The sequence below is a fragment of the Typopeltis vanoorti genome, chromosome 22, assembly GCF_054136105.1.
Source record: "Typopeltis vanoorti isolate ZY-2024b chromosome 22, IOZ_Tvanoo_1.0, whole genome shotgun sequence".
Classification (NCBI taxonomy): domain Eukaryota; kingdom Metazoa; phylum Arthropoda; class Arachnida; order Uropygi; family Thelyphonidae; genus Typopeltis; species Typopeltis vanoorti.
In genome coordinates this window covers 12136326-12153060 of record NC_143570.1, presented here as the reverse complement: position 1 = coordinate 12153060, position 16735 = coordinate 12136326, and the positions used below count along the sequence as shown (strand labels likewise).

Sequence of the window (16735 nt, the reverse complement as noted above, 5' to 3'; positions counted from 1 at the left end):
CATCAACTGCTTTTATCACTTTATTATAAAATGCAATCGTATTACAAAAACAAGAGCATCCCTTAACAAATCCATGCTGACTCTCACAGATAACATTATCATCATCTGCCAATGCTGTAAATGATTCCTCACTAATTTCTCCAAAATCTTAGCAACTATTAATGAAATACAAACTAATCTGTAGTTTGACGCTTCCAGTCTGCTATCACCCTTACGCAATAGCACTATCTTACTCTTCTTCCACTTCTTGGGCACCTTTCCTGTGGCCAAACTTTCATTTTGAAAGCCAGATCAACAGAGCTGTCAGTTCTATAGCACATTCTCTCAAAATCCATTACAAAATCCTATCCAGTACCATTGCTCTATTGGCATTCAAAGTACTCAGTATTTGAAACACACTCTTCTTGCACTTATAAACCTTGAACCTACCCTATCCCTCTAGTATTAAAACTACTTCTCAGGATGATATATCCCAATAAAGTGTTCATTAAACAACTCCACTATGTCCTTTGCATCAGTCATCTATTCCCATTTTTATCCAACAATATCATTCTTCCACAATCATTTCTCATCCTATTGGTCACATAACAAGAGAATTCTTAGGATTTTCTTTGGATCTCAGGACCAATCTCTTCTCATATTCCAGTTTTCCCTTCTTTACCATACTAGTCACTCTCCTGGCCTGAGTCTTATATTTTTCATTCATCTGCTCTCCATCCCTCTCCTATATCTCTTCCATAACCTCTTTTTTATTTGCAGTTCCCTTTTGATATTGTTTGTCATCCATTTTAACTAAATTGTGTCCTCTTCCTCACTCATGGTATACAGCTTACTATTGCTGCTATTAAATATTCCTTCACAAGTTCCCAAGCCAAGCAGTGATATTTTGCCCTTCCAATTCTTCCATTCATGGAACTGCCCCAAGCTGATTTCTAAGACTGGTTATAATCATCTGGATTATAATTTCACATACATTCCTTTCTCTTTGATACTCCTACATGTCTATTCATCTTCCAAGTCAAAACCACATAGTCACTCTCTCTAGCTGGGGGCAAAGATACCATCTCAATTATAATCAGATCTGATGCTCTGATCAAATCTATAGCTCTCAAACTTCATGTTCCTTCTACTACATGCTGCCTAATATTTTTGTCCCTCAAGAATTCCAGAAATTCTATTCCCTTACTACTACATGCAGTTTTCTCTTCCTAATTTATGCTGCTGTAGATTGCTGTAAAATCTCCCATAACAATCATTCTTTTTTCACTTGCCAAGATCAACTACCTAAACATCTCTTGCCCTTCACATTCCATGTTCCCTGGCTTATAGCAGTGCTCCACTAAATATCTTGCCCTGTCCAACTCTACCTCACACCATATGCTTTCAAAACCATTAGTGCCAGTGCCCTCCAAATCTTCCACTCCTGAGAGACTCGAATTCCTCACTTATCATAATAAGTACAACACCACTGCATTGCTATATGCTGCTATCTCTGTTCCTGATAGTATATCAGGAACAGAGATAGCAGCATAGTATATCTTCCATCAGCCATGTATCAGAGATCCCAATAATCTTTGGAAAGGCTGATGCTATGAGCACCACCAATTGATCTCCTTTATTCCGGATCAAGGCATTGTAACTGTTTCTATTCCTATCATTATCCCCTCCAGACTCCACTGGATTCAGCATTATACAATGTATTCCACCTTCCCCAAATGACTATTCCCACAAGAGGCCACCCATCCACCCTTATAATTCTAGTTTCCCTGCATTGACACACTGACTTGTTCAGAGAAAAGCACTCTCTCCAGATGCCTACATCCTACCTCATTCAAATGCAAGTTCTCTCTCGCACATAGTTCCTTTCTGTCCTCAAATGTTAATGAAATAATAATAAAAGTGTCCATGTGGTTAGCCTAGTGGCTGTGCACTTCACAACCATATGACTGGGGAAGGAGTGTCCCAGGTTCAATACCCGTCGAAGACTTGAGGAATTTGAGGATCTTCCTCAGCCATAGCCAAGTTAGCCGGTCTTGGATGCGGGCAGTAGGGTTTTTTCTACCAGTTTATCTGACGTTTTTCATCCTGCAAGCAGGCAAACCGGCCCCTTGAACACACACGGATCTACAGCCATAAATACTTAACCCCCCCCATGAGGGGGCTCAACTGGCCCCAATAGGGACGGGGGGAGAAAAAGGGAGGAAACTCCATACGAATAAATAATAAAATAATGAAAGTGTGAAGCCTGTACTTTATTTTCATACACTGTTTCTCAACATGCATTCAGTACATTTTTTTCTACTGCATAATAATATGTTTTTAATTGCTGGCACAGTAAAACTCTTCAGTTTACTCAGCTGTTATTTTCAAAATGGATACCCTTCAAAAATATCTTCAGCTTAGAAAGTGGCCAGCACATCCTTCAGTGTGGACTTAGTTCTATTGGACTTCTGGTTATTTCCTAAATTTGATGACACATGTATCTCTAGAGTATCCATTTTGAAAATGACAAAGCAGGTCAAAGCAGAGGTTTTTTTTTAGAACATGGTTCTTAAAAAAAAAAAGAATTTTACTGTGATGGCTTTGAGAAAAAATATATTGAAATGGAATGATGTTGAGAAGTAATATATAAAAATGAAGTACAGATTTCAAACTTGTAATTTTTTTTAAAATTTTATTCATTTATTTATTTTTTATTTTACTGACATCTCATTTGTGTGACAGAATTGTCACAGTGGAGGCATTGCTTGTGGAATGACTTTTCTGTGTTCCTTCCATCAGTATCTGACTGAATTAAGGATTAGATAATCTGGAAACCCTGCTCTCTTGAGGAATTTTTTAAGTCTTCTACTTTAGGCAACCAAAAAAGTAAGTGGTGATCTTGCACTGGATGGTAATTCATTTGTCACCTAATCATGCTCATCGGCATTTCTACCTCCTCTTTGGGATTCAAATCATTCTTTTGGTTTGGAGAATGGATATGCTGTCCACTTGTCCATTCAGGCTTGGAAGTTCTTCGATGTTCAAATATATAACAGCAGATAAATCTACTTTAATGTAGAAAAATGATATAGAAAATAAATTAAGATTGAAAATTTAGCGCTATTTCCATTCGGCTTTGTTGATTATACAGTTATACACTAATGTACAGTCATACCCCGACTTACGCGAATCCGGAGTTACGCAGTTTCTTATATGTACGTATTCCCGTCCCGCTTTACGCCTCACCACTAGTCGTATCTTTCAGGCGCCGGCCGCATTCGCCAGTGTCACACATGCTGTGAATAAAAGCACTGACGTGTTTCGCACTGTCTCCATTCATACACGATTTTTATAGTCTACAAACCTTGCGATTGTTTAATGTTATGTTCCTGATAAAAATTTTATCACGTAAAAAATAATAATGTCATCCAAAAGAAGCAAGTCCGATTCTTCTACAGCTAGCAAGAAAAGAAAAACATTGATTTTGGAAACAAAACTCAACATTATTAAGGATTTTGAAGGCAGAATGAAAATTTGTGATTGCCCACAGTAAGGACAATCACAAAAGAAAGGTTTACAGATTTTGGAGGACATAGATTCTAACGAGGAATGAATTGTAGCCACAAGGCAAGGAATAAAAAAATCATTAGCTTGCTATGAAGAAATTTTGCGTGACAAGAAAAAGACATTATGCCGTCAGACTAATCTATTACATTTTATGACGCCATTGACATTAAAATAACTTTCTTTTTTTTTATGTACGAAAAACTACAATTATGATTATATTTCTTAAAAAATATAAGTGTTTTTGTAAACCTTTGGTCCCAATTGTATGTTTGTATATATAAATTACATGCAAAATTATACATTCAGCATAATTTTACATTGTGCCGAGTTACGCGAATTCGACACGCGCTTTTTGTTGGTCCCACCTACCACCTAACTTCGGGGTTTTACTGTATATCGTGAGTTATACACTAATGTATATTCAAAACATGACAAATGCCTTGAAGAGCTAGCTGATTGGTTACATTCTTATCTTGTTTCAAATTAGCTGTTTATCTTTGTATTACTGAGGATGGAAAGAATTATTCATTCCAAAATATCTCATATTTTAAGTTTAACAATGAACAAACAGTTTTTTATTTGTGTATATATGCTTACTTACTAAAACAAAATTTTACATCTGTGTACACTTCACCTTACACTTTTTCATTTACCAAACACTCTCTAGAGAATATATTTCAGTGCTATATTTGAAAATTACATAAATGATACTGAGCTCTAGCACATAAGTTACAAGATTTTTTATTTATCTATTACTTTGCCCATTTGCAATTTTCACTTTTTAGCTATTTAATAAAAATGTATCTTTTTATTTCAGCTCTGATAGAATGGTTGGGGAACAGATTAGGTAAGAGGCAAGCAACAATTCTTAGTTATTATTCTTTTATTTATTTAATTTTATTTTTTGTCATTATCAAAATCATTGATATAATGTTATATAGTGAACTTGTAAGGACTACAAGAATAGATTATAATAATTCTGTTGTAGAAAGGTGATGCAAAAACAGATATGTCTAACTACAGATCTGTCTCTGGACTGGTAGCGAAGATTTTACAGAAGTTGGTAAGAACTTGCATGCAGAAATGGGTTGATACACAAGCTAAACTCTGCAGTGTAAACAGCATGGCTTCACTAAAGAAGAGGGTCATGTTTTAGCAATTTGCTCATATTTTATAAAAATGTTATGGCTGAGTTGGATAACAGCAATGGATGCACTATGATAATGTTGGATTTTGCCAAGGCATTTGATAGGATACCACATAAATGTTGTTGTGTAAACTGGAAAATATGGATTTGGAATGTAAATTCTTTACTTGGATGAGCAGGTGTTGACAGACAGCTATCAAAAAATGTCGTAGACAGTGGGTGTGAATCTGCTGGATTTAAGGTGACCAGTGGTGTGCCCCAGGGTCCTAGACCATTGTTGTTCAATCTATACATTAATGGCATTAGGAAAGATATAATAGGAGATGTTCAATTGTTTTCTGATGATGCAAAAATAGGCAGTGCAATCAGGGATACTATTGATGATATCTAGCACTTGGAGAATTTTTTGAATAGGCTGGAAATTTGGGCAAATGAAATGACTCTCAGTTCAGTATTAGTAAGTGTAAACTTATACACTTGGGCTTGATTAGATTTCCAACAATATATTATATTAGCAGGGTTGTGCTACAAGAAACTGATGAGGCTAGGCATCTTGGCATTATGGGGAATAGGAATTTGAAATTCAAAAGTCACATAGCAAAAATTGCAAATTTAAATTATCCTCTTGAGTTGCAGAAATTGCAACTCAGAGGATAATTGCAATGTTGAAATGACCCTTGACATATAAGGATAAGTCATTTTGCCTCTTTACAAGGCCTTGATAAGACTGCATCTGGAATACTGTGTGCAGATTTGGTCACCCGTGTTTGGAGGGGATTATATCAAGATTATGGAATGTAGATTATGAGGACAGATTGAGAGTATGTGGACTACAGACCCTGTAGTCCACATAGTCAGGAGAAAGAGGGAGTGATATGATGAACTATAAACTTTTGAATAGGTGTTATAGGATATCAGTCTGGTGAAATTTTTGTTATATGGAAGGTGGTGAGAAAACCCTTGGGCATCCATGGAAGTTAAGTTTATTTGTAGTTATGAAAGGGATAACAACTAGACAAGTCCTTGACTCCCTGGTGGTCTCAGATGATGATAATATTAATTTAGTTGCTTTCTGCTTTTCTTTTTTTTCATTCAAATATGTTCATTATAATTTTCTATTTTGGAAGGAATTGTTCTCTGAGTTCAAAATTATCTTTAAATATTAACTAGATGGCAAACCTGTGATGCATGTCAACGGTGACACCCCACGATGTTTTGGGTGACACACCAGCATTCACCAACTTGAATGCTTGGAACCAAATACTGGAAACTTTTAGCACCCTTAAAAATCTAGCAGTGGCTTTATTCACAGTTTTTCCCTCTACTTACTCTTGTGAGACGTTATTCTTGACATTAAAATGGACAAAAAAAAACTAATTGAAAGATGAAGTTAGTGCTGCTTGCTTGGGCTTGAAGGTGCGCAAAGTACTTACCTTTGATTTCAGACGTATCCATTAAGACTCAGCAAAAAAAACAGTCATTAACTAATCAAATCAACTGCAATATGTTCCTTTTTTTTTTTTCCAGTTCAGTTCAAAATTACTATTAAAAGTAAGGTAATTTTTAGTGAACTATTTTAAGCGATTTACAAAGAGTACTGTTTACTCTTTGTAAATCACTGATTTTTCATTATTATTATTTTACATGCCTGAGTTGTTTTACTCGTATTTTATTTTTGTAATTATTTGATGTTTCAATATATAATGCATAACAACCACACATGATTGGACTGTATTATTTTAAAATAAATGAATATGTAAAGAATTTGAAAGTTTATTTTACACTTGGTTAGATTATAATAAATTTAGTTTAATCCTTTATCCAAGTGTGAGCAAACAAAGTTTGTGCCTGAAAAGATCTTCAGGACTGGGGTAAGGTAGTACAACACCGGTCAACTCGTAGCAAAGGTGGACCAAGCTAACATCGCTTCTATCTAAGTATTGCTTACACTTGGATAAAGGATTAAACTAAATTTATTATAGTCTAACCAAGTGTAAAATAAACTTTCAACATCTTTCTCTAAATCCAGAGTAATTTAATAAAAAAGTGGCACACCCTTTGGCAACTCCTATAGGTATAGATGACCTCGCCATTGCTTCTGCCTGGTATCTTCACTTCTGGGCCTGGCTCCCAGTGAAGAGACCTTTATTGAGGTCGAAACTAGTCTGGGTAGTGGCCCTTCCCTTAATGCATAACATTATACATATCTGCAAGGAGATGTGTTTTGCATTATGGGAGATACTTAGATAGAAGTGATATTAGCTTGGTCCACCTTTGTTACGAGTTTCCCGGTGTTGTACTACCTTACCCCAGTCCTGAAGATATTTTCAGGTGCAAACTTTGTTTGCTCACACTTGGATAAAGGATTAAACTATATGTAAAGAATTGTTTCCCTTTTATTTGGGGGGGGGGTGGCATGCCTGCAGAGTCAAGTCAGGCATTTTCCTAATATTTGACATGCCAAGCCTAAAAAGGTTCGCCATCCCTGAACTATACAAGGCATCGACTCCCTAGTAGTCTCAGATAATAAGAATAATTTAGTTGCTTTCTGCTTTTCTTTTTTTTCATTCAAATACGTTCAGTATAATTTTTTATGTTGGAAGGAATTGTTCTCTGAGTTTAAAATCATTTTTAAATGTTATAAGAGAGTTGGGTAGATAGCACACTAATGGGAAAGGAAGGAATAACTAACAGAAAAGACATAGTAGTGAGTACTTTATGGACTGTTATGGTTACTGTGACAGTCCCATGAAAATCCTGAAGTTCTGACAACAGAACTCTGGAGAAGGCTGTAATGGACAAAAACAATAAATGATTAAAATGTTACTGAACTGAACAAAACATGACATATTGCCAGAAAAGGATATTATGATTTGAAATCTATAAGAAATTAAAAAAAAAATAGCATATGGAATTAACAATTAACAGATATGGCAAAGATGGTTAAGATTCATTATTACTTAAAAAAAAATGAAAGAATATTACTGTGTTTAACTAGTATTATCATTGTGTTCTTTTCAGGAGATAATTAAATTGTATGCTAAATGAACATAAGTTGCAGATATGCATTTCGAACCAAAGGATACAGAAAGATAGTTTCATGTTAAATTGGGTATAAGAGTATTCTATGTTATCTCCACTGCTAGATGAATGAATGAATGTCTTTGTCCACAATGAAATTACCTGCCACTCTGCTTATTGAAGGTGTGAAGTGACTTTGAAAAAATTCAGGTTTGAATTCTAGTGCAGGCTTTCTGGTTTATCTATCCCTCAACCTGTACACACACCCCTACTACTAATGTATTACCAGTATATAACTGTTTGTTGGGACAATCCATATAGATTATAAATTATATATTTATAATCTATATGGATCATAATCTTTCAAGAAAATGGCCCTAATCCTTGATATTCGGATAGACAATGTTAAATTTGATTCATTACTTTGCATGAAATCTTTTGATACTAAATATTTTGCAAGTTTTCAAGTGTGATAGCCAAATTAAATAGCTTGTTTAATAAAGTTAGTACAGTTAGTTAGTTTAATAAACCAGAATAAACTATGAATATGGGGGTACTTAAGGCTCAAGGCTGGATAACTAGGAGGAGGCTTCCACGTGGCTTTTTGGGGATTGTAGAGAACCAACCAGGGTTTCTGACCCCACATCTAATCCTCATCTTCTTGCGATACACCCTGTTGTGTACAGTAGTGAACAAATTAATCTGAACAAGCTGAATTTTTTCAAATTTTTGGTTTCAGTTTGGTTTTTGTTTCAGTTCACAATAATTTTGATTTTTAGTTTACTGTTTTCAGTTTTGGTTTTACTATTACTATTATTATTCAGGCCTCCATGGAATCAAGAGACTCGTCGCAGGAGGTCCTTCCTAGGAAACACAAAGTCTATCATACCACTCATTGACCATTCTTGTTCTCACCACTCTATCAGGCAATGCATTCCACGGTTCCACTACCCTCCATGCAAAGAAACCCCCTCCCACCCCACCCTCTTGCTCACAGCTTCCTTTAGTACTTTTTTAGGGATGGCTCCCTTGTCATCGCTCCTTCCCGCTGCTCCACCAAGTGAAAGAACTCCCCACTGTCCGTCCTGTAACTGCCTCTCAACAGTTTAAAAATCTCGATCATATCACCTCTCTTTCTTCTATCCACCAAACTCTGCAGTGCACATTCCCTCAGCCGATCCTCATAATTCCTGAAACCATCTTTGTTATCAACCTCTGCACCTTTCCACAGTTAATTTATTCCCTTCAAATCATAGGGACCAAATTTGAGAACAGTAGTCTAAGTGCAGTGTGATCAGGGTCTTATACAATGGAATGATAACTCTATCTCTGCAGGTCAGCGTCCTTCTCACTATTGCAGCAGTCCTCTGGGTTACCTTCACCACCTTTGCAATACGCCCCCTGAATTTCAGTTTTCTATCGATCACCCCCCCCCCGATCTCTTGTCTCCCCTGCTTCCTCTAGTACAGCTCCCCCAATCGAGTATGCAGACTCCCAAACTTCAAGACTTTACATTTGTGGCATTAAATCGAAACCCCCATTTATTTGCCCATCTGTCTAGTTTATTCAAATCCTCTTGCAGGGCTGCTGCATCTGCACTATTACTAATAACCCTTCCCAGTTTCACATCATCTGCAAACAACTGAATATCCCCTTGCAATCCATTGACAATGTCATCGATATAAAGGTTAAACAATACAGGTCCCAGTACTGAGCCCTGCCTGTGGAACCCCACTTGTAACCTGCTTCCTTGATATTACCCCATACACCATACACCACTCTCTGATACCTATCAGACAGCCAATCCTGAATCCAGTTGACAACCCGACATCTAAACCCATGTGCTGTAACTTAAATATCAGCTTATCATGTGGCACCCTGTCAAATACCTTTGCAAAATCCAAAAAAATGGCAGTGTATTCCTTTCCCTCATCAACTGCTCTTGTCACTTTATTATAAAAAGCAATCATATTACTTAAGCAAGAGCACCCCTTAACAAATCCATGTTGATTCTTACAGATAACATTACCCTCATCTGCCCAATGCTGTATATAGTCCCTCACTAATTTCTCCAAGACAACTACTGATGATGCACAAACTGGCCTATAATTAGACACCTGCAGTCTGCTACCACCCTTATGCAATGGCACTATCTTACCTTCCTTCTGTTCTTTGGGAAGTCTTTCCCACAGCCAGATTTTTACTGAAAAGCCAGGTCAAAGGAGCTGTCAGTTATTTAGCACATTCTCTCAAAACCCATGGTGAAATACCATCCATTCCCATTGCTTTACTGACATCCAGAGTACTCAGTATTTGGAACACACTCTCCTCTTGCACCTCTAAACCTCGAACTTGCCCTACCCCTGATTGACAGATGAAGTTAGTGCTGCTTGCTTGGGCTTGACAAAGCCCAAGCAAGCAGCACTATTAAAACCTTCTTCAGGATGAAATACTCCAATAAAGTGCTCATTGAACAACTCTACTATGTCCTTTGCATCGGTCACTCTATTGCCATTTTTATCCCACAATGTCATTCTTCCACAATCATTTCTCCTCCTACTGGCCACATAGATAAAAAATTCCCTAGGATTTTCTTTGGATCTTAGTGATAAACTCTTCTCATATTACACTTTTGCCTTCCTCACCATACTAGTCACTCTCCTGGCCCGAGTCATATTCTTCATGCGTCTGCTCTCCACCCCCTCTCCTTATAGCTCTTCCATAATCTCATTTTCACCTGCAGTTCCTGTTTGATATTGTTTGTCATCCACTTTACACCAAATTGTGTCTGCTTCTTCACTCATGGAATACATCTTACTGCTGCTGTTAACAAATATTCCTTCACCATTTCCCAAGCACTAACGGTGTCCTGGCCTTCCAATTCCACCCTCCATGGAACTGTCCCAAGTTGATATCTAAGACTATTATAATCACCCCCCTTATAATTCACGTATGTTTCCCTTTTCTTTGATACTCCTGTATGTCTATTCATCTTCCATGTCAAAACCAAATGGTTACTCTCTCCAACTGGGGGGGGGGGGTCATCTCAGTTATTATCTTGAACCTCTTGTTCCCTCTATTACATGTTGCCTAAGACATTTGTCCCTCAAGAACACTAGAAATTCCATTCCCTTATTACTACATGTATTTTCCTCTTCCCAGCTTTTACTGCTGTAGATCTCCTATAACAATCATTCTTCTTGCACTTGCCAAGCTCAACATCTCCTGCCTAAACATCTCCTGCTCCCCACCCTCTGTACTGCTTGGCTTGTATCAACATCCCACTAAATATCCTGCCTTGCCCACCTCTACCTCACACCATATGTTTTCAAAACCATTAGTGTCACTGCCTTCCAAAGCCACCACTCTTAGAGGACATAAGTCATCACTTATCATAAGCAGTACTCCACCGTCAGGTCTTCCCCTCCTATCCTGCCGAAAAATGCTGTACCCTGCTTTTAGTTCACTATTTTGTTTGAGTGCTGCATATTTTAACTGTCACTACGATGTTTATTAATAGTGTTATGCATCTTTAATAGTGTAAACAAGTTGACATTTGTAGGACTTATTTATTTAGTGTAGCTTTAAATTGGATACATCTCCAAGAAAGTGTTCAAAAATATGTATGCTTTCTCAGCACACATCTATGCCTTAGGCAAATTACTGAGAGTGGTGTTGGTTTGGGTACTTTTAATGCAATTTTAAAGAGGTTTAGGGAGACAGGTAACTTTTCTCCCGACAGAAAAGGAAAATGTGGGTGAAAAAGGAAAACACTACTCTTTCTCAGGATTGTTTGCTAGTTAGGAAAAGCAAAATGAATCCAAGATTCTGCTGTAAACTTAAATAGAGACATGGCAGCTAGTGGGATTAATATTTCTGACATGAGAGTCTGTCGAAGATTGTTGGAAGCAGGAAAGACTGCTCACAGACAAAAAAAAAAAAAAAAAAAAACCAGAAACAACTGTTTATGCAGAAAAAGAGGCTCCAGTGAGCATAAGTGCACAGAGATTGGACTGTTGAGAAGTGGAAGAAGGTCATATTCTCAGATGAGAGCCAGTTTCTTTGTCCAAGGAGAATGAGTACCCTATGTTTGCAAATCATCGGCTCAGAAGACTTCTCCCGCCCACCTTTAACAAGCTCCTAAACACCCAGCTAAAAGATCGCATTGTGAAGGAAAGCAGTATTAAACCTGATATCAAGATTGATATGTTGGTCTTAGCTCTTTTATGCAGATGATGTTATACTCTTAAATAAATATGAAAATCAGCATTTAAAAGACAAAGACAGTAAAAACAGGCAGAAACGTTGAAAACATCAACTGCATCCTGAATAGAGAACCTATAGAACAAGCAAAATATTTCAGCTATTTAGCTACAATTTCTAGTGAAGATGGTAAATTAAATGTGAAAATAGACAGCACAATTAGCAGGGCTTGTATGGTAGGAAGTTAACTGAATAAATTTATATGGAATAAGAGAGAGAGATTATTAAAACACTAAACTAGCTGTATACATGACAGTTTTCAAACCAATTTTAACTTATGGATCTGAGAACTCAGTTAGAAAAAAACACTTGAACAATGACTGGAGACCACAGAGATGAGAGTCTTGAGAAATATTAGGAGACTGAACAGATGCCTTCAATGACAGTATCATATTAAAAACAAGGATATTGGAAAGAACTTGGCATTGTCAGCATTCAGGAATGCATTAGCAGAGCTAATCTCAGATGGAATGGGAGAGGAAAGATTAACAAAACAAGTGTTCTCTGCCAGGTTGGCAGGAAAAAGACCCAGAGGAAGACCAAGATATAGGTGGATTGATATGATAAAAAGTGCCTTAGAAGATAGAAATATAAAATCTAATAATGTTGGAGTCTTGACAGGTAACAGACTGATTTGGAGGAAAATTGTAGATAGGAAAAGTTAGTAATGATGTAAATTTTTCATGTAGTACTATCATATCCTGTTACGCCCTTGAGGGTAAATGTCAGGAATATAATGGTGAACTATGAATATAGGCAGGAAAATAGAAAACATCCAGTGTATTTACTAGTTTATAAGGGTCAAAGCTGTATAACTGAGAGGAGACCTCCACAAAGCCTTTAAAGGAATGTGGAGAACCAACCAGCGCTTCTGACCTAATGTCCAATCCTCACCTTCTCGTGGTGCACCCTGTTAGGTATCTACCTGGATACTGAACGAACAAGAATGGGCTGGCAATTTGGGATTTGGCTGACCAAATTGTATTCTTATTGGCTTAAACCACAATATTAAATCACGGTACTATTAAATAATACACGGTATTAAATCAGGAAATGATTGTCAGACATAATAAAATATTTTGGGAAAATTTGGAGAAAAGAGCAAAGCTAATAATAATGGCAAATACTTGTTGGATTTCTGCTCAGGACATGGACTGGTTATTATTAACGCCATGTTCCAACATAAAAATGTGCACAAATTCACATGGAGAGAAGAGGCAAGGAATAAGAAAAGTTTCATTGACTATATTATTGTTAATAGGGATGTTTTCTCTCTTGTGGCAAAATCAATCAATGTTTTCTTCAGAGGATTTGAAATTGGAAGTGATCACTATTTAGTCTTAAGCAGGATAAAATTGAATTTCATATTGAAAAGAAGAACATGTAAGAAAGTTTTGAAACGAATAAAAGTTTGAGCAGCTCTCAGATGTGAACTGTAGACTAAAATATACAAACATTATTCAAGAAAAAATGAAAGAGTTTGAGAACAGGAATCAAACCTTGGAGATTTAATGGCAACCTCTGAAGAAAACATTGATCGATTTTGCCAGAGAGGCATGTGGTGAGGTTGTCTGCAAGGATAGAAAAATCAGAACTCCCTGGTGGACACAGGAAGTTAAAGAGGCAGTGAAGGAAAAGAAGAAAGCATATCAAAATTTCCTGGCAAATAAGTCAGCTTGTGCTCTTAGAGAATACAGAGACAAATGTAAGAAAGCTAAACACTGTGTAAAACTAGCTAAATTAAAGTCATGGAGAGACTTTGGTAAGAACATAGAAAATAAATATCAAGAAGGTGTCAAGATATTCTGGAGGTTGTTGAAGAAGCTCAGAAATGGAAGAAAGAGTGCTGTAAAAGGAATTAGAGATGATAAAGGTGATATGAAAACTGGAGAAAAAGATATTCTTGAAGTATGGAGTAATTACTTCGAAAAATTGCTAAATGAAACTAGCAGGACAGCACAGTGATAAAAAAACACTGACCAGGCATGCAATCAGGAATACATATCCATGCTTAAAATAGAAAAAGCCATCAAAAGTTTGAAATGTGGAAAGGCAGCTGGAGTAGATGATATAGACCAGAAATGCTTAAGTATGGAGGCATAAAAATTTTACAGTGGCTACACTGCATAATTCTGAGGGCCTGGACAGAAGGACGAATTGCAGATGATTGGTTTAGAGCTCTCTAGTACCCATATATAAAAAGGGAAATAAAACTGATTGTGAGAGGTATTTCTCTACTGAGTGATACTTAGGTTCAACAGTGGAAGAAGATGGAGGAGCTGAGAAGGAAGTGGGATGTAGGATACAAGCTGGTTGGAGGAACTGAAGGGAGATGGCTGGAGTCTTATGCGATAAGAGGGCGCCGATCAATCTGAAAGGCAAAATCTATAGGACAGTAGTGAGGCCAGCTATGACGTATGCTGTAGAAACTGTGGCCCTGAGGAAAAATAACATCAGCAGGATGGAAGTAGCAGAGATGAGAATGCTTAGGTGGATGTGCGGTGTGACCAGAAAGGATCGTCTGAGAAATGACTATATGAGGGGGAACAGTGAAAGTTACGAACTTAGGAGCTAAGATACAGGAGGCAAGGTTGAGACGGTTTGTTCATGTGATGAGGAAGGAGAACGAATATGTGGGAAGAAGGGTCATGCAGATGGATGTGCAAGGAATGAGGAAGTGTGGGAGGCCAAAGAAGAGATGGAGGGAGCTGGTAGAAGAGGACTTGAAGATGAAGAACATGTATGTGGTGACAGCCCAAGACAGGAGGATGTGGAGGAGACTCATCATCAACAGTGACCCCACTTAAGTGGGAGAAGCTGCAGAAGAAGAAGAAAAAGATTTCTCCACTGAGTGTTCCTGGTAAGATTTAAGCCAGTATACTTGAGAAACAGTTGAGAAGGATTGTGGAAGAGAAGCTTGGAGAGGAACAAGCTGGATTCAGGCCAAATAGAGGCTGTCAAGATCAGATATTCACTTTATGGCAAATAGTTGAAAAGTCACAGGAATATAACAAAGATCTGTATTTAAGTTTTATAGATCTGGAAAAAGCATATGACAAGGTGCCAAGAGAGAAGCTATTCAAAATGCTACAGTTGTATGGTGTCAATGGATCATTATATCAAGCAATACTTAGTTTTTTTTTTTAGTTGTAAGTCAGCAGTTACAATTGAAGAAAGTACAGGGAGGTGGTTTAATATTAAATCTGGAGTCAGACAAGGATGTACATTATCACCTCTGTTATTCATTATCTATATGGATTATATTAAGAAGGAAAGTGGTATTAAATCTGATATCAAAATTGGAGATGTTAATGTTAGCTCCTTGCTTTAAGCAGATGATGTTATACTTCTAAATAAATCCGCTACAAGTCTGCAAGATTCCCTGACTAAATTGAATAACTGTTGTGATAGATATGGTATGAAGGTCAGCAATAAGAAGACAAAGATAATGAAAATAGGCAGAAGCATTGAAAATATCAGCTGCATTGTGAATGGAGAACCTATAGAACAAGTAAAACATTTCAGCTACCTAGGCACGATTTTTAGCGAAGATGGTAAATTAAATATGGAAATAGACAACAGAATTAGCAAAGCTGGTATGGTGGGAAGTCAATTGAATAAATTCATATGGAATAAGGGGAAAATTAGTCGGAACACTAAGTTAGCTGTATACAAGACAGTGTTCAAACCAATTTTAACTTACGGATCTGAGAGCTGGGTCAGAAGTTAAACACTTGACCCAAGACTAGAGACCGCAGATATGAGAGTCCTGAGAAAGATTAGAGGCGTGAACAGATGATATCAATGGCAATATCATATTAAAGAACTTCCATTCCTAGATGTCCTTATTAAGAAACAAACTGACAATATCATCAACCTGTCGGTATATAGATAACCTACCAACACTGAATGCTACCTCCATTTCGACTTGTCTCACCACATATCCCAGAAACTCAGCATTATCCATATGCTTTAAAAAAGAGCTATACAGTGTACCACAGATCCTGGCGACTTACAAGAAGAATTAATGAAAATATCCACAGGTCTATCCCTAAATGGCTACCCTACAAGACTCATCAACAAGATTCTCTTCAATGACGTACCACAAAGACAATGAGATGAAACCCAATACATCAGCTCTATAACAATTCCATTGTTATAGAGCTGATGTATTGGGTATCCAAAAAATTAGCTCTTCTTCTAAAACCATATAATTTCAGAGTAACCTTCAAACCTATGGAGACTATTCAAAAGTTTATAAGATCCCCGAATGATAGCCATCCTTTCTACAAATACTCTGGAGTTTTCAGCATACCCTGTTCATGCGGCATCAATTACATCGGACAGACATCTAGAAGTTTTGAAAAAAGAAAGAAAGAACACATAGGCTATGTAAGGAATAACAGACAAGATATATCAGGACTTTCTTCCCACTTCGCCTCTACCAACTATAATATTGAATGGGATATGAGTCATATGCCCTACATAGAAGAGAACTACCATTCCAGAACATTCAAAGAACTGCTATAGTCACCTGTTCAACAGGTAACTTAAATGATAATCAAGGTCTATTCCTACCAGATATATGGAAAACTCATATTAGATCATTTAACCAAAAAGAAATGAACTTTCATGAAAATTACAACAAATATCTCAACAAATAAAACGTTGTACTTGCGACACGGTATTGTATCACGCACAGTGATAACTTTATATAATTTTTAGAATTGTCGGTTAGTTTCCTAGTTTTTGTTA

At 37.0% G+C, this 16735-nt stretch overlaps 1 protein-coding gene across 3 annotated transcripts in view; it reads left to right on the top strand.

Annotated features, from left to right (window-relative positions):
* Gos28 (golgi SNAP receptor complex member Gos28) overlaps positions 1–16735 on the top strand; it is a 167909-nt gene that overhangs the window by 122100 nt on the left and 29074 nt on the right. For all 3 annotated transcript variants that reach the window (XM_090412004.1, XM_090412003.1, XM_090412002.1), the window contains exon 6: positions 4367–4396. In XM_090412004.1, coding sequence (XP_090268130.1) covers positions 4367–4396 — 30 coding nt within the window. The remainder of the gene's footprint in view (positions 1–4366; positions 4397–16735) is intronic.